The sequence below is a fragment of the Parasteatoda tepidariorum genome, chromosome 10, assembly GCF_982258835.1.
Source record: "Parasteatoda tepidariorum strain Cologne lab strain chromosome 10, Ptep-v5.0, whole genome shotgun sequence".
Classification (NCBI taxonomy): domain Eukaryota; kingdom Metazoa; phylum Arthropoda; class Arachnida; order Araneae; family Theridiidae; genus Parasteatoda; species Parasteatoda tepidariorum.
In genome coordinates, this window is record NC_141764.1 from 98162567 (window position 1) to 98190074 (window position 27508).

At 28.0% G+C, this 27508-nt stretch overlaps 2 protein-coding genes and 1 long non-coding RNA gene across 4 annotated transcripts; 1 reads left to right on the top strand and 2 right to left on the bottom strand.

Annotated features, from left to right (window-relative positions):
- Nucleotides 1–1456: 1456 nt before the first annotated feature.
- LOC107439486 (uncharacterized) lies at nt 1457–7191 on the top strand. Its single transcript, XM_016052116.5, has 2 exons — nt 1457–1627; nt 4821–7191. Exons 1-2 carry the CDS (start codon nt 1624–1626, stop codon nt 5312–5314), a joined length of 498 nt encoding a protein of 165 aa, XP_015907602.3. The 5' UTR covers nt 1457–1623; the 3' UTR covers nt 5315–7191.
- A 706-nt stretch (nt 7192–7897) lies between these two features.
- LOC107439472 (uncharacterized) lies at nt 7898–17947 on the bottom strand. Of its 2 annotated transcripts, XM_016052098.4 has the most exons (7): nt 17784–17947; nt 15947–16057; nt 13994–14060; nt 12006–12104; nt 10429–10515; nt 9896–9949; nt 7898–8036 (listed from the first exon to the last, which is right to left on the bottom strand). In XM_016052098.4, exons 1-7 carry the CDS (start codon nt 17804–17806, stop codon nt 8001–8003), a joined length of 477 nt encoding a protein of 158 aa, XP_015907584.3. In that variant the 5' UTR covers nt 17807–17947; the 3' UTR covers nt 7898–8000. The 2 variants fall into 2 exon arrangements, with proteins under 2 accessions (XP_015907584.3, XP_015907592.3); XM_016052106.4 differs by lacking the exon at nt 9896–9949 and having other exon boundaries at nt 17784–17946.
- A 5720-nt stretch (nt 17948–23667) lies between these two features.
- On the bottom strand, nt 23668–27150 carry LOC147803138 (uncharacterized). The gene is made up of 3 exons (XR_015429791.1): nt 27123–27150; nt 26137–26375; nt 23668–23786 (listed from the first exon to the last, which is right to left on the bottom strand). It is a non-coding gene; the product is annotated as an uncharacterized LOC147803138 (long non-coding RNA).
- Between the last annotated feature and the right edge of the window lie 358 nt (nt 27151–27508).

The window sequence follows — 27508 nt, forward strand, 5'->3', positions numbered from 1 at the left end:
CGAAGCGGGGGTGCCATCCCCTCTGCAGAGGATCAAAATTGTGATGGCATGCCTTCGGATCATCCTCAGGGATGTTTCCCAGACCGTGGTCAATAGCCCATTGGGCAGCTCTAGTGTGACGTAAATGAACTACAACAACAACAACAGCATGAGGTCCACAAAAAACCATAACTTATAGTAGTTTGCTATAAACTACAAAGGTAAGTTAGTAGTAATATACAGCACGATTCATTTCCAAACTTCATCAATACCTTTCTTCAAATTCGCATTCCATGTCTAAGTTTTTGTTGGAAGTTTCGCTTAAACAGAAAACAACATTTAACAGCTATAAACAGGGTGCTTGAAGCTTTGTCTTTGGCCAACATTGCGTAAATATATGTAGCATCTAAAATTCAAGCTAGCATGAGCAAGTGCTCGAAATCTTGCGTACAGGAGCGTACGGACGCTAACGTAAAAGTTCGAAATCTCCCTATTATTCAAGTTTAGTGGATTTTGTTTTATAATCAAATTGTACAGAAATACATTATAAAATTATCCTACAACATACAAAAAAAAAATACTAAAATTTCACAATTTATTAATTTTGTTCTGTAATAAAAATAAATTAACAAGTTAAGGAATTTAATACAGCGACCCAGGCCTATGGGCCCATACGCCAAATGTAAGAAGCCTCATAGCCTTGACAGAACCCAGCCCAGTCCGAGAACCAAGCAATACGCAGACACCGGGCAAGGCCAACACCTCCTAGAAAAGAGTAGGCCTCTGCACGGGTTACCATAAATATCCTTTAGTAGTCCAAACGTAATGACATATTTCGTATTTTCAACCACTGCGCAGCTTAGTACCCCGAACGTAATGACATCTTTCTTATTTTTCATCAACTGCGCTGTTAACTTCGTCACATCGGACTACTAAATTGATCCGTGCTGAGGCCTTCCTTATTCTAGGAGGTGTTGGCAAGGCCCCCGAGTCACGCAAGAAGGAAATGCACCATAGTTACGATCGAGAGCAAAGGATGCCCGACTAAGACCAAGGAGCAAACTTCTGATCCAAAACCTGATGAGCGGCAGCGCCAAACACCCTGCAGACGCAGTCAAAACTGGATCGAAAGCAGGAAGACTGTAAAACTGATTCAATTAAATTAACTAGTTAAAGTTAATTTATTTGAATCAGTTTCAAAAATATTTTTATTGCATTTATGTGTTTACTTTCGTCTTAGCTACTTAGAAAAAAAAATCGTATTTTCTGCCGTTACTTAAAGCTTGGACCACAGGAGGTCCCCGATATTAGACCAAGAAATCAACAGTTTTTTTTTAAGCCACGATAAAAAGAAAATTATGAAGTTGCCTTCAAATTATTAAAACATTTTGATCTTTATCGAAATTTTGGAACACAAAAGTATCGATTTATCGGAATAAAAAAAAAAGATGCTTTTATTTTAACGTCTCTGGAAATAGATTATCCGTTACCCCAGCTACAGAGATAACGTCTGCTGTCTACTTTTATTATTTTTTTGAAACTCTTCATCCTGTATACATTGACGCCTTTCCACATTGCGTTGTGAATTAAAATACTAAATATGTTGATTACATAATTGAATTTTTAAAGAAAATACGTATTAAAATGGGTAAGTATTCATTTTAATTAGTAATATATCCATTTAATAAGCGTGTAAACTGTTAATCTTTTATTGATATTTAAAACTTGGCATTATCGGGTTTCGTTTTATCAACACGTGTAGGCAATTCTAAAACAAAAGGGTTATTTCGAAAGATTTTTTTTCTAAAAAAAGGTGCCAATGTGGCTAATAAAAATAATTGCCCATGTGAAATATCAAATGATGTAAGCAAGCAGAGAATAAGCTGAGCAAAATCGTGATGTATCGTGAAATAACTATTTTTTAAGTATCGTGTATATAAATGCGTGTCCTTTTCATAAATTATTCAATTCATTAATTCTTTTCATTTTTGCTATTTTATTCATTATTGGCTACCTATTATAGTCGTTCTAATTCATTTACTTTCATATAATAAAAATAACTATAATTTTAAATTAATAATGACTTATTGATTGCATATAAATGTAATTAGGTATTTCAAAACGCATTACTCGTTTAAAAAGACATTGTTAATCATGGGAACCCATGTGACCCTTATAAGGGATCTTAGGGTTGGGGGAAAACACCTTTTGGGAACATTCAGCGTTACGATTGAAGTTACAAAATTGCAATTTAAAATTAATGAATAAATTTTTTTATAATGTCTTAAAATCCTTAATATTTCTACAAAACTGGTAACAATGATTTAATCTATGTAAGGACTCGCTAAAGTGACAGCAAAACAGGGTTTTGACGAAGGGAAATTGGTGACGCTAACACTAACAAAATGAATGTTTTAAAATTTTTTAGAAACAACTCGTTTTGCACGAGGAAATATGATTGCTAAGTATTGACAGGAGATTCAAGATCATAGGCAAACTCTCGTTTGTTTTTTTCGTAGGAGTAGAAGAGAATTTTCGTAGATGGAGTAGAATATAGGAGTCATTTAAACAAAAAGAAAATATTTACTAAATGATTAGTTGAAATTGATCAATCTCAATTCAACTAAACAATTTTATTACGCAAAATAGGTACGGATTTAGAAATTCAGAGCATCTAGGCGCAGAACTGTCAGGAAGTCTGCAAAACACGCAACTTTTTATTAAATATGCATCTTGTTTACGTACAAAATGATCTTTAAAAAATTAATAACGCAAGAAAGTTCACATAATAAAAGAATTTAAGTTCAAATTTTTTTTAACTTCTAAATTGCAAGAAGAATATCATTAAGAAAAAAAATATTCCGATCCTCCTACTCTAAAGGACCGTTCAAATATCCTGTAAGAATATTCTCGACATCTCCCTTGTGCCCCCAAAAGCCGCGATGGCAAAGGTGATACAGAGTTCGCCTTCCAATGAGGTGAACCGATTTCGAATCCCAACAATGACTGGTCAATACGAATTCCGAATCCAGCTTGCACCGACCACAGTGCTGACGTAAAAATTCCTCAGAGGTAGACGGATCACGGTTAGAGTCTCCTTGCCGTGAGGCTTACCATGGAAGGTTTTCCTCGTCAAGCAACGCAAATGCGGGTTGGTTCCATCAAAAAGTCCTCCATGAAGGCAAAATTTCTCTCAAACAAGGAGTTCTCTTGTCCTCCGGATTGGGTTCAAAATTACAAGGATAAGGAGTTGAAAATTAGTAGTCGTAAACCCAAAATTGGGTCTGCAGTTCAACGACGGTCGTAAAAAAAAAAATTCCCCCTTTGTCAGCAAAAATAAGCAAGTCACACGCCCCTCATACTTGCGTAAGAAAGCTGCAACACCCATCCCTGATTTTTGCGCCAACTTCGACATTTATTTCAGTAATATGAGTGTTGGGATTTAATTGAAATAAGAAAAAAATGTAACTTTGCATCAGACAAAGTTTACGTTTTGATCAAGTTAAGAAAATTTTTAGAAGAATATCATACTTAAAAAGATCGATTTACGAATCTTTAGTGTTTTAATTTTCTGTTCAAAACTGTCGACCCCTGAAATTCCTTTGAAGAAATTTTTTCTTTCCCTGAATCTAACGTTTGAATTTTTTTTACATTTTATTTGTTTTGTTACTTTTTAAGTTTGCTTTCTAAGAAAATTTTGAAAATAAGGGCATTCATTAAGCTACCAATTAGGTTTAAAAACACAGCAATGTTTCAAAATATGGATTTCTTATTATTATTGAAATAAGATGAAAAACATGTGTATGTTTTACTAACAATTAAATAATTGAGTAACCAAGGTAATTTGAAAAAGGGACAAGTTCTAAAAAGAGAACACGGCTGACAGGCCTCGTGAAAATGGGGTGAAAGCAGTGGTTCAAAAAACTACATTATTTTTGTAGTTTACTATAACTACAACTACTTTGTTACAAGTGTAATTAACTACAACTACTTTGTTACAAATGTAGTTAAATACAACAACCTTTTATTTTTTAAATGCACTGACTACAAACTTCTATATAATTGTAGTAACTACTTAACTTACTTTAAGAAGACGAACTTTGCTGGAGAACTTGATTTACACCTATGTTCAAAATGTTTTCGAATAAGAAATTGGCTTACATTAAATATAAGGGAATAATTACGAATTATTTATTCATGTTTACATAAGCCAGTTCGTCATTCAAAAAAAAACATTTTTCGAATTCGTTCATTTGACCTTTAACTTTTTATGCCTTTTTCGGACAGTCAATATTTAAAGGCGAAACTATCAAATACTAGCAATTTTTCAATTGTTTAATGCTCTTATATTTCCTCTAAGAAATTAAGTACATCAAAAATACTTTCCCTTCCTTTGAAATAACATCCATGTTTCATGAGTGTGCATTCGAATGAAAGTGTGGCCGAAGTGATTAGTTATTAATTTTTCGTAATGGTTAGTTTGTATATAAGTTACACCTGATTTTAAATACGTAATTTCTACTAACGCTCAGCTGCAGCCATAGGGTCATTTTTATTTACTACTGTTTTTTTGGGTCGCACTACTCACTACACTACTTTTTTAAAAAAAAAAAAAAGAGTAGCACGCTACACTACAAGAAAAGTAGCGACTACAGTAGTTTCATTACTTGTAATGAGCTACTTCCGACCACTGCGAGTAAAACTAACTTTTGAGCAATAAGGATTGAATTTTAGAATGAATCTGATTATCAAGTCAAAAGTTATGATTGGTAAAACTTTTTATGAAACCCATATCCATTCTTGTTTGATTCATATACTAATTTCTTTTTCTTTTCACACAGATATACTGTCTGAAACAGCAGTACTTTTCTCATCGTTTTACAACCCTACCAACTACTCAAAACTGATTTGGGACAATGAAACCAAACACATCTTTAAAGATGAGCTTGTACAACAGAAATACCCTTTCTTTCTTCTTGGTTGGGTGTTTTTCGGAGCATTTATGACTGGATTCTTTATCCATATTTTTTACGCGTTCGTCATCAGGCGAGTCTTTCTAGATGACAATGACTGGGACAGCACAGATGGGCATTTCAACCCTGCTTACGTTGATGACGAATCACGACCTCCGGAGAATGACCATCCTCCTGATTACGACTCCGTAATGTCCGCAGCTAGTGCTAATGAAGTCACACGAAATCAGCGTTTCGTGGACTTCTTGCGTAAATTAGTGCCAAAGAAGGAGACAGTTAAAGAAGATACTCATTCAGAAGAAAGCCCTCCCAGTTATTCTTCAGCTCTTGCTAATTTGCAATGCGAGATAAGCAGTTCATAAACATGTTGAACTTAATTTATTTATATTTTACATGAATAAGCCGTGATATTATTTGAAAAATGTGAACTATGTTAAATAGACGTGTTAAGTTACATTTAAAATATAAACTTCCGCGCCAAAAGTGTCCGGACACCCAGTAATATGGACTTAAAACGTCCTGAAGTACATATTAATATGATGTTGGTCCCCTTTTTGCATCGACGACAGCCTGGACACGTCTGCACCTGATTTTCCACCAGTTTTTGATAAGTGGCCATAGGAATTGACTTCCAGTATTCCATCACAGCTTAAGTGAGTGCTTGCGGTAAGGATGGCTGATTTGGCTGGCTACGTAATCTGAGGCTTTAATTCGTCCGAAAGGTGTTCTATGGGATTTAGATTGGGGCTCTGAGATGGTCAGTTCAGTTTTGGAATACCCATATCGTCAAACCATGTCTGTGCAAGCCTCGGCTTGTAAATGGAGCAGTTATCCTGATGGAAGAGAAATGGGCCATCCCCAAAATATTGCCATAGAGTTGGGAGTGCAGCATTGTCCAGAATGCCCACACACATCTCAGAGCTCATGTTTCCAACCACAGGAATGAACGGATCCAGGCCAAACCATGAGAAACACGCCCACACCATTATGATTCCACCACCATAACAACTGGGTGACCGGATACTTTTGACTCACTAAATATTAGAATATGTTGAAAAAGTTGAAGTACATTAAATACACTAGTGAAAACAAGAAAAAGTTGTTAACTATAATGATTAAGTAGTCTTCAAAATCTTATAACTCTAAATTGATATCTTCTGCTGTCTCAATAAGTCAAAAGTTAAAATTTGACATCAAATTCATAAGACATATATTTTTTTGCAATATGCTTAAAAATTACCATTTCATAATAAGAACAGTTATACACAATTTTAGAATTGAGTACTTTTTTTTAATTTTATAACCAGCAACCAATTCTGAGTTCATGACCATCAATGTTCAATTCTGAAGCCATGTAATTTTAAGCCTGATCCAGAAGAAAAGAGAACTCTTGGATCAAACTAGCCTTTGTGGACATTTTGACGGAAGTAACTCGAATTAGTATAACAGGGGAGAAAAAAATTAAACAGCCCACGGTTAGCCTGACGACAAGGAGATTCTAATCCATGACCCGTCTACCACTGAGGATATTTTAAGTCAGCACTGTGGTTCGGTGTGAGCCAGAAACAGAACCAGCCGCTCTCAGGATTTGAAACGGCGTCACCTCATTGGGTGGTGCATACTATATGCCCAGAGACACAGCAGTGCAGAATTAGTTACTTGTAACTAATCAAATAGTTGTGTCTAAGTACGTGATTTTGCTGACCTGTTAACATAACAACTTTAAAGCTTTGGCTCATCATCACAATGAATAAATTTTCAGATTCGATTCGATTGAATATCTGCAAGTGCTGTCGTGCGTGTGTGTCAAACTTGATTGCTTGGCCCCCGTGTGACATTGCTCGCAAGAATCCAATTATAACTTAATATTTTGTGCCACAGCAACAGCACCAAAAGTTTGGATTGATTCATTGTAAATACAGAATTGTATTTTCTGTATTGGTATTTTCAGTCACCTCGATGGATCAATCCACACTTGTTGAAACAACAGAAGAAAATAAGCTTGGTTTCCAAAGTTCTACACAGATGTATTTATTAAAGCTAGATTAATAAACATTTGTTTCACAAACGGCGCCAAATATGTAAAGACTTGTAAGTTTAAAAGTGAAACTAAGATGAACTTCTAAGAACCTTTGTAGATTATTAAATAATTAGTATTGCGCTTGTCGCATTTTGCTAGTGTTCAGTGGCCATTTTTTAAAACATATAGCCCCTTAATAAAAAATTCTTTACACTTCTAGATTAAGTCATGACTTTTGAAGCATTCTAAAAATGTGGTAAACATTATAAGGCTCAATATTGAAAAAACAAACTTGAAATAAAGGAATATTCTGATTATAAAATATTCATAGTAATTTCATATTTGTTAAAAAAATTTAAAAATTCATTTGGGGTGCATTTTTGACTAAAAAATGGCAATTGGGTGGCAACTGGCAGACAATTTTTTAACCGCCACTCACTATATTTAGTTACTTTGTGGCTGGTAGCAGCAGCTCATTTTGCTCGATATGAGTAGGTTGTCCCTCAGACGAATAAAACATTTTCCATTCATGTTTATAAACATATACAGATTTTTAATTTAAACTGTCCAATTCATAAGCATATCTGTGAGACGAATGTTCGCAAACTCAGGGTTAAGAAACAGTACTTTTTAGTGTCATTGCAAGGCGATCAACAAAATTTTAAACTTTTTGAATTTTAAGCCTTTTTAAAGAAATTTTCACACCTTTTGACTCATTAAGAATATCAATTCATAATTATAAAATTTTAAATATTTCTGCATGATGATTGTTGGCCATTCTTCCATATTACGATAAAGAGATTTCAAACACTTCCATTTTTTTTATCCATCCCATTAAATATGCTAATTATATAGTTCAGATATTTCTAGTACCTCCCTCCCATTCTTTTATATTACGCTGAGATTTTTCAAAAAATGAAGCACGTTTAAATGAATTTTTTTTTTATTTTTCAATATATTTTGCGATAAAGGAATATAATATTTGTAAGGCGAAAATATAGTACAAATGGGGTATTGAAAATCACATATTAAACTTTTTCTTCTTCATCATCAGACTCAGAACCCTACAAAAAAAAAATAATAATAAATACAAAGTTTAAAATACCATGTATAATGCAATTAGATTTTAAGTAGGATCAGTCACAATTATTAACATAAAGCTTGCTGAGTATGTTGTTATTGCTAAAAATAAAAGCTTAGTTTACACAATTAGAAAATAAATGTTTTGTAAGATAAGACACAATTTTCAAGAAAATAAAAAGTGTTTATTTTTCAACTTGCACAAATAGTAAGAAACCTTTTTCTTATGAAAAATTAATAGATCTTTTCTTATGAAGTTAAGTTTAATAACTTGTGAAACAAAATACTAAATCGAGGTTATTCAATTGACCATTTAAGTGAAAAACTACAATGAAAAAAATCATTATCATGAAATGACTTTAGTCACTCACATTTCAAATGAAAAAAAAAATGTAAATAATATCACATGACTTCAGCATTGTAAATAAAAAACTGTAAATTACTTCAGTAACCCTCAATGTAAGTGAGAAACTTACACTAACAGCACATGACTTAACACCAAATTTTCAATGTAGTGGGGTTATTAACAACAACTGAATTAGTAATCACCAATGCAAATGGGAATACTACAACTAACAAAAAATGACTTCAGTATTCATGAAAGTAAATGGAAATACTAACAACAAATGACTTTAGTAGCCTCCAATATAAATGGGAAGGATATAACCTCGGCAGCATAATTTAAAATGCAAATATAAAAATCATCTTCATGAATTTAAATTTGTCAGTGTTCCTAACACAATCAGACAGACTTATTATAGTAAAAAATAGACTTAATGCAACATACAATAAAATTAGCAAATATAAGGTAGATAAAAATTATACACAAAATAAATATTGTTAAAGACTTATTATTTGAATTAAAGCTCTTATACACCTTTAAATGTATTTAATAAAGGAATAATTGATAGTCTATATAAAAAAGTCTATAGATTTTAGAACTTATTTCTTAAATTTTTTTGTCTTTTAAACTCTTTATTTTAAAAAAATTCTAGTTAATTAAAGAATATTATTTGGAAATTTTGAAAGAAAGTCATCAATTTTCTTTTGCTTATGTATCTGAAAATTGACAAAAAAAGTTTTAGGAGCCTGAAATAAGTAGTAATTATGCAAGTTTAGGAGCTAAAAATAAATTTGCAGTTTTTCCTCTCAGAAATATTTTGAACTTAATTTTTAAATCTGAAAAGAAAAACAATAGTTCCCTTAATAAAAAATATTTCCTTGAAGTTTTTCTATAATTTTATAAACATAATAAACATAAACACATTAAAAAGGCAACAAAAAAAACTTTAAATAAATTTTTATCTATTTATATTAATTGATTAAAAATAGAACATCAGAAAATATCTTTTAGAATTTGTAAAAAAATATTGAATTTTAATGCACCTCAAATGGATTTTTTTTTTTTAAATTTCGGGTATTTCAATTAAAAATTGACATTTTCTATGATGATAAAATTGACTTTTACATGTTCTCCTTTTCTATGGTTACTTTTGTAACCTGGATGCATTATAAAAAATCTAATAAAAAATCATTATAAATAAATAATAAAACTAATAACTTGAATTAAAAAATTAGTTTAAAATTAATTAAAAAGAACATTTTAACGAACAGATAATGGAGATAGTTAACAATAGATTGGAATATTTAATTTTATATTCCAAAACGGATATTAAAAAATAAATAATGTTTCAGTTGATATTAACAGTTTTAGATTCAGATTTAAGTCAGTGTTATTATGTTAGTCAGATTAGTTGATATGCAATCATAAAAAAAAGCATCCTAAAGTAAAAAGAAATGTTAGAAACAAGCAGCGGTTAGTTAAACAACTCTAACCACTCACCAAATCATTTAAATCATTACTTGTTGATTGTAAACCACTCATTCTTTTCATCATCTAAAACAAAAATATGTTATCCTTTACTTGTATATGACCCAATCTCATGATTTTGGCTAATTTACACTTGGAAATAGCTCTAGAAGTTTTCATTTTATTAACATTAACAATTTATTATAAAAAAAAAACTTATGATTTACTTTTATGGAGTAATAATATGCTGTTAATATTGCATGTCAATTTTTTTTTTTATTCTATAAGATAATATTAAAAGTAATAATTTATTCATTCAATTGCCTAATAGGAAAACTTATTTGAAAAAACTATTGAATGTAATTGAACATACAAATTAGAAATGCTGTCATAAAATTATATTTTTTTAAAATATTGTACATAAAAAAGAATTTTAATTTTTTTAAATGAATAAAAAAGAAAACTTTATGATTTTAATTCACAAAATAAAATAAAATTCATTTAGTACTTGAGTAATTCATAATAATTTCAACGTTAAACATATGTGTACAAAAAACTAAACCTACCTCTTCAAAATCTGATTCATCATTTAAATCTATATCTGAATCATCTTCATCTCTCCAGCGATTAAAGTCTATTTTTAACCATGGATACTGAAAATACACAAGAAATAATTAACTAAATTGCTTAAAGAAATATGCAGTAAATGTGAGTTGCAACAGCTATTCACAATAGCAAATGGAATTATTATTACAGCAAGCTTGATGTTATAAACGAAAACACAGAATTTAATGTTAAAATAGCAATAAAAAAGAATGCAACTAAAGTACAATTGCATTAAAATTCAAACAAGTTAAAAACAAAAATTTCTTGAATTGTCCCAAGTTTTTGCAAGATGCTTTTGACATGGTTGGTAAAGTAGAACATTGATTTTAATGATAAATTGTCAAGAAGAAAAATGAGGATATATGATCAACAAAAAGTGTATTTTTCGAAAAGTATCAGAGAATTCCTAAAAATAGCAAAGTGTTTCTTTACTTAAGAAGAAAATAACTCGGCCAGTGGTCTTCCACGTATAAAGAATTAAGATTGTAAGAAAAAAATTAAGTTGAAATGATGTTGTACAAGAAATAAAATAATTATCTCGATTTTTCCCATTTATGTATGATATTGCTCATTTAAACAGCAGGACAATTTATTTCCCTCAACATAAATTTGTCTTAATAGCTCATTTGATCAGATTTTCTTTTAGTTAGAAACACAAAATTAATAAATTTGGACATTTATAAGCACAAATGTTCATGTAAGCGGCAAGTTCTTGATGATATTTTTTTCTTTTTAAATCTCACCCACTTGCCACAAAAGAAAGAAAAAGGTTATTAAAATCAAATTAACTTTATGTAATAAGCAAAATAAATTTATTTGTATAAATCTAACTCAAATGCAAAAAAAAAAAAACATTTAACATTACAAGAAAGATATGGCCATACAAAAAGTTTAAAAAAAAAAAACAATTCTAAAAATTAAAATTGATTTCAGACACTAACACTATCTTTATAATTAACAACATGAAATTCTGTGCAATATGTGAATCATTAATTTGAAGGAAATATGCACATAAAATATTATTATTATTTTTTTTTGGTGTGTGTTATAAAAAGATTAGAGTTGATATTTATTCAAACACTTTATTATAATAATTATTCCCAAACATTAAAACATATACCATATCTGTACAATCACTTAAAATAGAAGAAAAAAAGAAATTAAAATTTGAACTTTTACTCTAGAAGAAAATTACATTATTTTAACCTCAGTATCATTTTACATCTTATAAGACACAAAGTATTTAAAATGTTTCAATGTTTAAATAAGTAAATAATAAATAAATAATGACTAAAAAATAAAATTTGAAATGATTTTAATGTTTTAAAAAACAATTTAAAGTTTTTTTTTTTTTTTTGATATTCTGAATGTTTTTAAAACATTTACCATACAATTCATTGTGTTTGTTATAACTTATTACAGCATTAGATAGATAAAATATGTGATTTTTATTGCATGCATTGAAACACGCGACAAAGAAATACAATAAAATTTACTCTAAACAAAGATTTTTAAAAAAATAATCTGGCATAGTTACTTTTTTGTTGTCTTTCAAAAGCTTGTTCCAGTAAGGGCCAGCTTCTACTTTCTTAAGAATAAAGTCAATGCCTCTGTCAGTCACTGAATATTTTGAAGTCTAGAATACAATTTATTAAATTATATGTTGATAAATCAATTATATTCTTAATATTAAACAAACTGTTAGAAGAAAATTAGGACGAAGTTTATTTATATGCATGTGGTCAATAGCGTAAATATAAAATAATACAAGATTTACAAACAAAAAATCTAACAATATAAAAAAGCAATGTGACAATGTAAACTAAGGAAAAGAGAAACAGACATGTTTGTAATAAGTACAGACTTCTAGCAGTTTAGAAAAAAGAAACTTACTCCAGATAGAGAAAAGTTATCAAATGATATAGCTCATAAATAGAGAGAATTTGTGCAATGTAATAGGATTGCCATTAATGCTATTTGAGATTCATCGAACAAATTGCAGCATCACTGAGGGGTTGAAAATAAAATTAGTATTAACGTTAATGCGTAACATGTGCTCTTAAATATATGTTTTTCGGACTCCTCAATGTTTGTGATAATGATGTAAATGATATGTTTTTCGGACTCCTCAAAAAACTTAGTTTTTCAAATGGGGAAATCTGCAAGGAGATTAAGAGAATGTTCTTTGAACCTTCTTGGAAATCTGGATATTAAAAAGCCTGCAAAAGAATTATACATTCTGAAAAAGTTCTCTTTTTAATTTTTTCTTCTCATACTTAGCTTTTTAGTTACTAGGTGCCTTTTTATAGCTGTTTTTAAATAAGATAAAATCAAAATTTTAAAATTTGAAATATACATAAATTAATTTCATTAAAAGTCTTACAGTGGCATATTTTTATTCCTCTATAAAAACTATTTATGAGCTATTCTCTCAAAATACTGACCAGTTGATGATTATAACTTTATGATCTATCTTTATACGTCAAATCCAATCAAGTTTTCCAGTAAAATAATTATTTCCCTTTTGCAAATATTCTGTATTAATTCAAAATGCATTTCTGACATTTGCAAATTAGTTTTTTTAACTTGTAAGACACATTATACTTAAAATTACTACTAATTATAGGAAAAACTGTATCAAGGTGTCTAAAACCTGAACTTCTGAAAAGAGTTTAAACACCTAACATTCAAAATAAACTTATTGAACATAAAAAAAAATTACTACATTTATTAATATTTAATAAATTTCTGGAAAAAAAATTAAATTAAAAGTACAGTATCAATTGAAAATTTATAATTCTCTGTATTTTTAAGACTATACTGATAAATATATTAAATGTATAAATAGAATAAACTCAAATATACTATACAAACCTACACTAAAATATGATTGAAAGCATTAAAAATGTATAGCACAGTGTATCAGCTTCATTACATTAAAATGGTTATCAATATTATTGGAAAGTTTCATCATAAACAAAGATTAAAATGGGACAGTTAAAAACGGGACAAGTAATTTCAGCATTTTAATAAAATACAAAAAATAGAATCTTTAATACCGTTTAGATTGTTTTTCATAGTTATTTTTAGTCTATTTGAATTAAAAAAATCCAGCAATATATCAGAAAAATTCTATGAATTAACTATAAGCACAAGATAATTTTATTTAACAATTGTCATTACCATTATTTAAAAAATATTACCATTAATTAAATTACCATTAATTAAAAAATTAATTACCATTAATTAAAAAATATACATGTTGGAATCTTTTACCTTATGTATACACATTACATCAAAATAAACTTTCAATTCAATTTATCTTACAGTTAAACGGGTCATATTTCAAAACAATAATTAAAGATTAAAATAAATCAATTTGATTTCTTTAAAAATAAGAAACAATCTAACTTTTACTCTAAGATGAGAATCAAGAAAATAATATCATTAAAAAAAAATTGATAAAATAAAGTTAAAAAGGAATGAGTCACTTAAAGGCTTAAAATATACATTTAAAAAACTTACTTCCACATTTACATCCTTGAAAAAATGTAGTGTTGTTTCAAACTCTTGTCCTTCACCATTTCTAGCCCTAAAAATATTTTGAAAAATGGAAGACAAAACTTAATGGAAGAATACACTAAGCTTCAAGGTAAGTCAAGTATTTTTCATTTTGTTAATTTTTTACAGTAGCTTCAAAATCATATTTAAGTTTACTTCAATAATTAAAAGAAAAAAACTAAGGATTTTTTTACTTGAATGCTATCATAAACAGGACGAGTAATTAGATTTGATCTCAGTATTACTTTTAGAGGCTAAATGAATTATAATTAAGATATAAAATAAAAATTTAAAAACAAGGAGAGCTAAATGAATTATAATTAATATGACTGATTTATGGTTTAATAGATATATTTTTTTTTTATTTGATAACTGAACCAAAGAACATTTTGTGTATTTGTTTAGTTAGAAAGTAGTAAGAAACTAGATGCTAACTTAATCATAAGCCTGAAACCATATTAGGTTCATTCTTTCGCTGACAGGAGTAAGTAGTTTAAATTAAAAGTGCTGAAAAAAATATTAAAACTGTTTAAAAAGCTATTTTTGTTATTATGATTTTAATAACCATTTTTTTTTCTTTACATTTTTTGCACTGTTTATAGTTTTAAAGTACATTAATCAAATACAAAAACATTGTATGGACCAAACAAAAAGTTTGCTTTTTAGGAAGCTTTTTTTTTTTTCTACACAAGAAATTTCATTCAAAAGTTAAAATATTTTTCATACTTTAGTTATTAACACTTAAACGATACCAAAAAATTATTGCAATAATTCCTTAACTAAATTTTTTTTTTTACTTCTTATCATTTACTATATACATGAAAAGATTCAATCTATTTAACTATTACAGTGTCCTCCCTAAGCCTTTTTAGAAAGTAGGCCGACTTTGCTTGCCCTCCTTACTCTTTTTGTAAAAATAAGCCACCATCCTTTATAAACACTGCCTTTTTATTATTTTCCCTTAAAAAAAATTAATTCATTGTTCAAATAACAAATACACATTGGTAAAATTATCTGTGTTTAAAGATTTAATTCTGATTACCAATATAAATATTTATTTTGGCAGGATTATTCTCAACTTGTTAAATTTTCATAAGTTTCTCCTTTTTCGGAAGGTATATTAATGAATTTTTTTAAGTGATTTTAAATTTCAAAATTATTTTTTTAAATACTTAAAAATAAGCCATCTTTAAATGTTCATTTGCTCATAATTTTCAGTTTAAATTACAGAAAAAGTTTTCAAGTTTATTTTTTATCAATAATCATTTCTTTTTTAGTTTACTTTTTTTGAAAAAAAAAATTGTGCACAGTGATCATCTTTTAGCGTGCATTTAAATATTTTTATAAACTACACTTTTTTCCCTTATTTTAATAATGAGTGAAAATTACTTTTTGAGATACACACATGAAATAGTGTCAGAGAGTAATTTAAATATTGCTCAGGGTCAAATTCAGTTATTACATAATATTACACATTTTGATAAATTTTTATGGTGTTAAGTGAGTGCTCTTTCAAAACTGCTCTTTTCTGTTAGGGAGCGCCCTGCCTTTTTTTTATTCTTAGGGAGAACTCTGCTATTCCACTCACTAATATGAGTCTTATAATGCAATAAAGAGTCAAGGGCAAACATCAATAAAAGTGACATGGTCATTATCATACAATAATTTTATAACAATTATTTAATGCAAAGTTAAAAAAAATAAATAAAAAAAAAACACTTATTAGACAAAATTCAAAAAGATTTCAGCATAAACATGGCAAATTTATTTTTTTGCTTTTCTATTTAATAATATAATTATAATTTAACTACACATAAACAGATTATGTACACCATGCTTTTCTAAACTAGTATTCATCATAATTATAACTATTTAAACGGATCATTTTTGTCAAAGTTATTTTAATTATAAGTATACCTGAAATACAGTTTATCTGTATCCAATTTGATTTTCGGCTTCTTTGTATCTGTGACATGAAAGAAGACATAAACAAGATTTTTCCTTTCTGCCCATTGCACAGGTGGTGAACTGCAAGATTGAAAAAAAAAGAATAAAATATTACAAAATATTCAAATAATTTAAATCTAAATTTGCTAGGTCTCAAATGAAATGCAAACATACTATTTGTTTTTGTTGAACAAAACTATAAGGAAAAAATTAAAGTTCTTAAAATTTGTGAATTTTTTATTATCTGCGCACCTTTTCTATTACAATAAGGCCGAGAGTGCACTTTTGATATTTTTGATACACCAAGAGTGTATCAGAAAATCAAAAGTGGACACTTCAAAAATTATATTGTTACAAACTATGAGTAAAACTATTGACTCAAGACAATTAGCAAATGCTGTATTAAAGTTTAACAGAAGCTCTTGTTTTTAATTCTCTATTGAGAATTAATAGAATTTGATAGAGATAAATTTTTGTTTTCTAACAAAGCTTTGTATTCCAGCAGTCAAACTTTGGAAATGTAGTCACAAGAGTAATTCATTTTAACTGAACAAAATTGGTTGGGTGGAATAGTTGCGCAAAATCCAAAAATAAAATAGCAAGTGTAGACATCAGCATTAAAAATGAAGAAGAGTAAGAATGGTGTTTAAGAGTATCAAAATGGTCAAATTTTATTAGGCCATTTTGATACATTAGGAAAAGCCTAATTTTTTATAGCCATGAACATTAACTCTTCAATTTAATAAGAAGGAAAAATAATACTTTCTAATCTTCATTTTTTGTTTTTAAATATGATCGTGATGCATTTATTTAAGAGCATTTTTATTTCTGAAACAATATTAATATGTGTTTTTTCGTGAAATATATATACTAATTTTAGAACTATACACAGTATACCCCACTCTGGGAAAAAGTGGGTACATCGAAACATATTCTTTTGAATGCAATACTGTAAGAAATCAATCAAACAAAATAAGTAAGTTATGCTTCAGATTTAATCTATATGAATCCAATGTATTTAAAATGCATCAAAATATTCAGAATAAATTTAATGGTTTGGTCCATAGCCTTCTTTAAAAAAAAGCTTGATTTTATACTTACCCCACCTGACCCTAGTTTACAAACAATGAAATTTATCAGAAAAATAATTATTATACTAAAGTTAAAACAAACAAATAAATATATAGTAGCATTTTAATTTTTTTCTGCACTATTGCAGTAAAGCCAAATTATTTTACATTAATAAAGACTGTTGTAATAAAATAATACTCAAACAACAAATTTTCTGAACAGGTTTATTTCTTATTGAGATATTGTTAGCACACTATATTGCGGAAAATAGCATAATACGATTAGGCCTACTTTTTTTTTACTTCTTTTTTTTTGTCACTTTTAATGCAGATCTACACGGAAAACATTAATGATTCAAATATTTCCTATGATGAAAGATACATCTAAGAACGATACGAATGAACAGATAAGCGAATTTAAGCGATTGTTTAATTTAAAACATGGCTTTTCAAAAACTTTTTAGCACAGTACATTAAAAAAATATAACCTCAAAAAGTCATAAACATCTCTGAATTTTGATGCGAAATTAAAAAAAATGTAATTGCACTTCTAAAAAAAACACAATTTTTATAAGTTTATGAATTTTGAGAACTAAAAAAAAAAAAAGAAAAGAAGAAAAAAAGTTTAACACTACTAATTTAAACGAAACAATTGAAATAGAACTAAAGTGTTCTATTTAGAAACAAAGAGAAATATTATATAAAACAATTCTAGATATTATAAAGAGATACTTAACCGAACTTTTACTTCCTCTCCCATCTCTTAATTCTAGTGTTACACAAGGTAAGGAAAATACGGCACTGTATAAAAAAAGGATGGTTTTCCTCTATTTTTAATCACTTTTCTGGAGCTTTCTCTCTTCACCGCCGGTAAAAATAAACAAAAAACCAAATAACGCGTTACAGGCTTCCAGCTACCTATTTCTGTGCAAAATAATATCTAATATAAGCTTTCACACCAAAAAACGAATATTTAAAATGACAAAACTACTAGCTGAGCAATTGATGCAAAAAAATTTTCATCTAGAACTATTCTCATTGCATGTGGTTCATACACCTCCAAATGCCGTCAAGGAAATATAAAAACCTGATTGGTGAAATATATTTTCCAGCAAAAAATTAACAATGTTCTTGGTGTTCTCTCAATGGTGATCTTCGCGCGCAGGTCGTCGGGCTACCGAAGCAGGGGTGCCATCCCCTCCGCAGAGTAGTGCCGTAGATAGGAGGAACCCGCAAGAGGAAGTGAAGGTCCTATCTTCCCGATGGCAACGAAAAACCGGTTTTCAGGTTTGCCTTATTTTTGTGGTTTATCTTATTATTGGCGTTTAAAAAAAATTTACTACCATCTTTTTTTGGTGAGTGTTTAGTTGTACTAGGTCTGATTTAGAATATAACAATATACTAAAATATAAAAAATGGATAATAATTTTTTTTTTTTTAAGGTTAATAAATTTTTAACTCGATTTAGAAATATGCATTAACTTAGTTAATTACTTATTAATAATTAATTTGATAATTTAATTTTACAATTCTAAACTACTGACAGAGCCTTTAGTGGAGTGTATTTTAATGCAGAGCTGCCATCTAGTGTTGGAATTAGTAAATCCCTTCAGAAATGAAATGAAAATAGAAAGTTATTATTATTGTTATTGCTAATTTACGTCGCACTAGAGCTGCACAATGGGCTATTGGCGACGGTCTGGGAAACATCCCGGAGGATGATCCGAAGACATGCCATCACAATTTTGATCCTCTGCGGAGGGGATGGCACCCCCGCTTTGGTAGCCCAACGATCTGCGCGCGAAGTCGAGCACTTTACGGTAGCACAGTTTAACGAGGACCAATACCGCACACCCTCGGTCCCTACGCAGACTGATCTAAGTGCTCACCCACCCGCACACTGACAGCAGTCAGTGATGCTTGACTTCGGTGATCTGCTGGGAACCGTGTCTTAACGATCAGTCCACTGCGGGATTTTACTATACTTGAATATTATTTCAAGAGCACAATAAGCTTGAAATCAGAGATTTTCTGCCCACGCAGAAAATACCTTAAACCTTCTTAGGAGAAGCATTATTGACATGCAATTGCATTTCTGTGAAAATAAAAAAACAGATTAGTCGCATATACATGAATTGGTTTTTGAATTTAGATATTTAAATTTAAGCAAAAGGAGGGAGCACATTATTCTTAATCTATAGCTTTAAAAATTATCTTGTGTGTGTATAAAATTATCTAAAGTTAATGTTAGCCTCTTCTGAGAAAGAATAGTTCTTCGAAAATTCGTTGTCTTGACGCTTCAGCTTTTTAACTTCGTCTAAAGAAGGAAAATAAATTATAGTCAATAAAATTCAAGCGAGAAAAAAACAATATCTGTGAAAACCAGCAAATCCCAGTTTTGGGGTAAATAACGAAACATTATAACGATTTTCGGGTGGAACAGAAGGAAATTGAAAGGAGATCGGTAGAACTATATCTAAGAATCATTAGGCAATCAAATTGGTTTTGCCGTTTTTTCATCTTTTCTTCTTAACTAGGAATTCGATAGTTTCCAACTATCTTTTTGTTACTCCTCGCATATCAGTTTGCGACCTATAATTGAGTATAATATTTAGATTAAATTATTAATATACATTTATATAAACAATTTATATTAAGAATGAGAAAACGGAACACTCTGTTCACATATTTTAAGAATGCTTGTGGCACTTGAAGTCGCAATTTGATTAAAAACTTCATGTTTGGTGACGCAAATAAATGTTTCAGTCAGAATTTTATCAAAATCTAAGGAATCACTGTTGAGCATATTAATTAGCGTTAAAATTAATTAGAAAAATAGCAATAATCCAATTTATCAAACTAATAAATTATACCAATCCAAATAATCAAACTAATAAATCTAGCAATCCAAACTAACTAATAAATCTAGCAATAATCACTTTACATCCCCATTTAGTCTATGGCATACAAACTGGTCTTCATACATGCTATCTGTGACTGAAATAAATTTTTTTTTTTCCGTTTAAGCATAGGCGTAGTAAGCATATAATTTTTCAAAGTCCTTTTTTAACACCCTAAAAGATAACCTTTTATGAACAATTTAAAAATTTTAGATGGTTTTTAATTTAAATCATTTCACGATTATCACATTCATGTAAAAGTTACTGTAAATATCATTTAAGGATTTTTTTTTTAAAAAATACATAATAATTCAAATAACATTTTTTAGTGAAACAAAACAAAGTCTAAGTATTATTGGTAATTTTTAACTACATTTGAAAGTTCGGGGGAACCACGCAAAAACTATGCAACTTTGGCAATTAGATTCGTTCGTGCAGGGTGAAAATGTTTTAACTGTAATAATTTTTTTTTCTCTCCGGTTTTTGTTATTTTATTTATTTTTTTTTTCTTCTCTTTTTTTATCATTGTTCTGTAATTTTCCCCTTGTTTTCTCTACATTTTGAATTTATTTTATGAGTTCTATTTACTTACAGCTTAAGCTCAATAAATAAAACTTATTGTTTTTCTTAATTTTCTTCGTGTTTTTTTTTTATTTATTTAGTATGCTATATATATACATAACTTTCATAACTACTTTTTCTTTCTGACAAATATTTTACAGCATAATTGTTATCGTGAATGACTGAAATCAAGAGAATGTCGATTTTCACCGGTGAATGTCAACAATCACATAGTCGCTTTTGGTGAATGTCCGAAATACTTATTGTATCCGATTAGATATTACTTTATTCGTCGATATTATTTTATTTATTCTCTATTTTAATATCTTTAACCTAAGAAAGTACGTGCCATAACCCAAAACTTTTGATTTTTTAAAAAAAAATTCTTTCTTTAAATCCATAAAATAATACTTTTTATGAATTAAAAAGTTATATAATTTATATGTAATTTAGCAAAGTAAAAATTTAACAATGCAACAAAATTTAAGCATTATTGTTAATTGTTGTATTTATTTAGGTTATAATTATAGTTATTTGCTATTTACGAAAGATAAATTTTCTTTTAATTACCTTTATTTTCCATTAATACAGTGACATAATTTTTAAAGACACCTTTGTTAAAATCAAAAGTTCAATTTTGATTTTTTTTTCTTTTACAATTTGAAATAACTTACAGCATTATCGAATTCAAAATTTAAATTCTGATTTTTCAAGGATTAATTTCTTGATAAAACGTGATAGACTATGATGAATGTTCTTAGAATTTTTAACTAATAAGTTCCATTTTATACGATATATCCTTTTTTTTACTATGAATTAATGTGAAATATGGCGCAAGATTTTCTTATATTTCAGCAAATGGTGGTGCTTAAAATTATTTTATTTCATTATCAAATAACTTTAAAAAATTTCATTTCGACCTTATAAGACCGGATTGAGTCAAATGCATAACAATATTAAGTGGCAGATTATGCAATTTTATTCTTTTAGCTTTTAAGGACATTCCATATCTAATAATTACAAGGTTAAATAATAAATGTATGTTATAAAATGTCTTACTTTCTCAAAACTGTACGGAAATAAGTTACGAATGAAAAAAAACTGTATTTAGCTTTTTTACATTCTGATTGTTCTGGGCAAAGAGATTATTTCGCTAAATACAAGCCTAGACAAATTTATGTAAATACCCAGTTTTTCTATTGTATTTCATAATAATTCACGCTATTTTTCTATCAAAACTGAATTAAGTTAAAATAAAGTATTATTTGTTATATTTACTCTTACAGGAAATAGAGTATTTAAAAGTGGCATTTTTGTGTATACAACACTTGGATTGGTAATGACGTCAAGCTTTTCTTAAGAATCTTAAGCTATTACTGAAACTAATTAGTGAGAAACTTTGTGTAGTCTATTTTTTTTTTTATAAAACAAAACATCAAAATTGAGGCTTGCTATGGCTTCTCAACATGCCCTGAATGCCTTAACTTATACTTACATCAACATGTCTTATTACTTATACTCGCATTAACTATTGCCGATGCTGGCAAAATTTCTGTTATTTTTTGGGCTCTAAAAATTTCAAATTTTTAACATGATTTGTACAAACATATATCAATTCAGAGCATTCTTATTAAGAAAAAATTAAGATTATAAAAATCATTAAGTAAGTAACGGCGAGTGTATGCCTTTTAGTTTAGTATACTTAAAAACGATGTTATAAATTTTCATATCAATTATTTTCTTAGGCTCAACGATTGGAAACTTTTTGTATTCGTATAAAAATAAAACATTATTAAGGAATATAAAAGAAATAGATGCCTCAGGGAAATTATTTATCTATTTAATATCAATTATAATTTATCTATTAAGACTTAAATAGTCCAAAAAAAATTTTTTTTTCTTACCCTTTCCCATCCAATCATATAAATTTTCGGGACGCTTAATTAGTATTTTAGGATTTTTTCAATTTATTATTCTCATTCTCGTAGAGGTAAAATACATGCACCGGAAATTTAGGGTAATACAATTTTCTATAAAATGCATGACTTATTGTTTAATCTAAAATTAACTAGTTTCTAAAATAAATAAATAAAAATAAATGTCTCTATGAAAAATTGTTCCCGCTGCTTTTAATATTATATTTTTTAACCATTGTTGAAATAAAGTTAGCATGAAACGAAATATCTATTTTATTTTTATTTACTAATTAATTTTATATGTCGCGTGAAATTTTTTGACATATTTACATCGAATGCATTCCAAAATACTTTTTTAGACCGTCAAATAATTTGGAAAAACAGCGGATTTAGAGAGGATCAGATTGCAAAATGCTTCAAATACAAAGGATGATAGAAAAATGTAATCCATGACCATAATTAAGTATTTTATCTTCTTAGTTTTTATTAATATCCGAAATTTAATAAGTACAAATATAAATTACGATGCGAATCTTCTACACGCTTCCTCAATGATGATTCATAAGATTTCGAAAAGCTTATTTTCTTCCTTGTCATCCTATTTCTGGGTTACTTTAAAAAATTCCACATCCATTATTTTACAAGAGAAAAATAATTTTTTTGAAATGTACCATAAAAAGAATAACCTTTATTTTCTGACTATATTATGCTTTTTTTTTTATAAGTATTTTGTGTTCTAGGTGTTAATAGCTCAGAAATTGTTCCAAGTAGAGTTATTGCTGAGGAATTGTTCCATCTTAATGGATCTGATAGCATTTCGTATGGAATTTCCCAAATTGTTTCATTACCTGAAGATCAAACGTTTAAAAAATGTACTTAATATTGATAAGGAAAATAGGACAGAAAATTTTTCTGAAAAATTGCAATAAAAATTAATTGAATTTAAAAGTGTAGAATTTTAAGTTGGTAGATATCGCAAATTGATATTTACACACTGTTTTCATATTTCAAATTGATAACTCAAAACATATTCCAGTAGATTTTTTTAATGAAATATTTTAAGCATTATAAAAATAAAAAATATCTTTACTAATTTTATTTATTTATTGTACAAAGGTACTGTAATCAACTTCTTGTAGCTGCATTGGGTATGAATTTTTACTTAATAAATAATTTCACACTTAAATAAAAATTTTTTTAAGTATGAAGCTATAATGAATGAAAGAAGTCAAAATTACTACTGGTCATATGAACAATTTTAAACTTTATTTAATAAAATAGTTGTCACAGTTTTCCATTTTTCTGAAATTTCAGCAGACAGACATCACACTTTCGATAAGACTTCAACTTAAATACACTTCACCTAAATTAATAATCTCAAATAAATGTATTAATAAACATACAAACAATAGTTTTAGATACAAATATAAATAAGAATTTTGCACAAAAGGATTCTTTCCTTCATAGAACGGTTTTAAAAATTATTAATTAGTGGTAGCTTCTTCAAACATGGGAATTATATTCAAATACATACCAGGAATGGTACTCTTGTCAGGCTAGAAAAAACTGATTATGTAAATCTACCCAATACAAGAAACTGTCATTTACAAGAAAGATCTAATTTAAAAATAGAAGTTTAATATAATTCACTCAATAATTCTATATGAAAATCTATTTTATTAACTTTTAATCTTATATTTTACATGCTTAAAGAAACTAGTTTAGAAGAAAAGAAAAAAATATCAAATTTCGTTTGGGTCTTCAAAAGAAAAAAAATTTAAAAAAATTCACAAACGAAGTGCCATTGAAAATAAAACAAAAATTCAGAATAATATTTGCCATTCATTTAAAGCCTACTCATAATTTTAATTAGGTATTCACAACTCTAAAATATTACTTATAGGTTTAATAGTAATTTTTTCAAACTTCATTAAAACAATATATTTGAAAAAAAAACTTGAAACATGTGTCTTAGCATTTTATAGTATTTTGTTTCAAACAGAACATTGGACATATCTTTAAACTTACCTACTAAGCATGGCAGTAATATTAGTTTGAGAAAGACAAGCTATAAATGCTTAATATAATTTTTAGATTCAAATATTTAGACACATAAATATATGGTTAAGCATTTACAGAAAAAAAAATTTAAATTTTCGAAAGCATAACAACTAATATAACACAATAAATTTATCAACTTTAGTTTGCTTAATCAAGTAGAGTAGACTTAAAAATAGAAAGACATTTAAGGAAATACATTTACCTAAATATTGTTCTGAACTTAATTGCCTAAATAATTAGACAAATTATGAAAATAGTTCATTGTTCTTGCGTTATTGCTGCAATATTCTTAACTGCAATTTTTATTGTTTACACCAGTGAAAGTTAATGTGGTTTATAGAATTTCATTGCATAGATTTTCTACTTTAAATAAATTACCAGCATATGAAAAAAAAAGTTTCACAGACATAAGCAAGTATAAACCTTAATAACTATATTTGAAATTGACGAAACTCTCCTCTGAAAAATTGCGAAATCATAGCTGACAACACGGATAGGAAAAAAATCCAGTAGATTTCACGAAATAATATAAATTTCATAACTGTTGCAGAATGTACTAAATAATTGACACAAAAGGGAATTTTAAAGATTTTTCTAGTTATCAAAATAGAAAAATTGCAATATTTTCCAGTTAAAATTGATGTCATACTTGAAATTTTATGTGTTACATTTACTCATAATTTTGAATATTAATAGACATTTAATTAATCAAATATATTTAAAAGATTCTATTAATATAATATATTTAAAAAGAAAATTCTGAATAAATTGAACATTTTAGAAGAAAAAAAGTTTTGACCCGATTTCTGACAATGAGGTTTGCTTCATTATGAATTACTAATACTTATGCAAATGTGCTTACTGACATCTGTTCTGATAGATGTCCCAATAACTAGCTTTTACACAATTGTTATAACTTTCATCCCATAACACAAAAAGGCTATATAAGAGTTTATACACAGGCTGTGAAATTAATACATAACTTAAACAGCAGACAATAAGATCATGCATATGTTTGATACATTATACCTGCTTTTTTCATTTCATACACAAAATTAATTTTACTTTTAACAAACTGTACTTTTACCCTACAATAAAGAACTATAAAGAACTTAATTTATCATCAATGACTTGATCATTTAATCATGTGCAATTTCAAAAACAATACTTAAATTTTAACAAATTAGAAACAATAACCTTACTCCCAAACTACCGATTAAATTTTGTATAATTACGAAAAATCAGAACTTTGGATTACATTTCATGATATGATTCATGTACACAACTAACAAAAGGAGAATAATGAAAACTCCAAATGCTTACAAATATATCCACATAAATGTGAAATTATAAATAATTGACAATATAAATATAAAATTTCTAGAAGATAAGCTGATTTTATATGCATTACAGAAAACTTTCATATCTTTAAAGATCAAAATTAAACTAAAAATATTTTGATAAAACTGCAATGTTTTACTCGAAAAAGGGAACTTACCAGTTTCGGGAGTCTGTAAAAATGGCACGTAACTTTTATTGTTGTCATCAATGCAAAATTAATTGCAGTAAGAGGTAAAAAATACAGCTAATGTAATAATAAGTTTTTTTAGAACAATCTTAAATCTAGAATTACAATCTAATGAATGACTTACCCTAGAAAGTAATTAACATCTAGTTAAGTTTGCAAATAAGCTTTAGTTGTTATACCGAGCTTGGAAAAACAATAAAAAGATAACCATTTTAAAAACATCTATATAGAAAGTTTAATAAACTATCTAAATAGGCAGTTCTCTAGCTATTGTTTCACCAAGTTTATCTTCTCCACAATCAGCTAACTGTATTTGGTACATAGAGATGCTTCCAGTCTTTCCTGTACATGAATCATGAACCACTAGAGAAAAAAAGTATCATTAAAAAAAACTATGCATTAAAGAATTACAATGTCAAAAGGGATAAATTTCTCACACAGACAAAATTTACAGAGTCAACTAATTTATTTTGAATACATAAATCTCATCTATCAATTTTGAAATATATAAAGATAATTTGAAGATCTAAAATACTTGTAACTTTAATCACCACATCTTCTTAATACAGCTATCCTAAAAAATGCAACCTTCATATTTCAACATTCCTTATTATAAACTAGACATTATATAAATTTTAGCATCCTACCTTAATTTTAATGACAAACAGTACAACACACAAGCATTTCTCTCTATATAAGTTCATTTATTATTATACATAAATAACAGACTATATAATTTCCAAAAATTTATGCAAGCTCATTTTTGCTATATTACCGCTGATTTAACTAAGACATTCTTAATGATCAAAACATTTATATTTTAAACAGAATAAATATTCCAATATGAAAACATTTTTAGGTTATCAAAAATTTTCCTCTGCAAAAATTATCCAACAAATGTTTTAAACAATAACCGCTCAATCAATTTAATGCATATAAAAATAAATTTCTAGTAAAGTTGAATTATAAAATTCATTCTCAATGGAAAATAACACGTGAAAGATGTTTACGTTTTATAGAACGTAATATATTGACATTCATGCAATGTTTTAAAATTTAATTAGTTAAAAATAAATGTATAAAACTAACATATTAATAATTTTTACTTACCACAACAGATTAGATTTCTACTCCATGCAATAAAATTTCGGTAGTGTATAGCGTGAGGATGCCTGTGAATCCTCAGGAAACAGGATGACCCTTCCAGGCATGTTTTCAAGCATGCGCAGTATACTAATCATAATGAGTAACGCCTCCTCCCTGTCCCTCTTACAGACGTCTACAGAACAGAAAATGGCGCGCTCATTTCCAGAATCAAAGCTCATTTCAAATCAAAGCTTATCAAGAAATAATAAAAGATTATCAAAAGGGTATGTAATTATATTTTATTCGAAGTATTGATTTTCTGCCTTTTCATTAGAAATATGTATTTCCTTAATTGTTGAATGATCATCTTTTTTAATTAATTAATGAACGTTGAATAAATAAAAAGCTTT

Coding starts and splice junctions, on each gene's coding strand:
- LOC107439472 (XM_016052098.4), bottom strand. CDS start 17,806: ATGGGAGAGGAAGTAAAAGTTCG. Junction 10,516..12,005: donor TTTTGAAAGACAACAAAAAA/GTAACTATGCCA, acceptor GTGTATTTTCAG/TATCCATGGTTAAAAATAGA. Junction 8,037..9,895: donor GTAATGATTTAAATGATTTG/GTGAGTGGTTAG, acceptor TTTTTTTTGTAG/GGTTCTGAGTCTGATGATGA.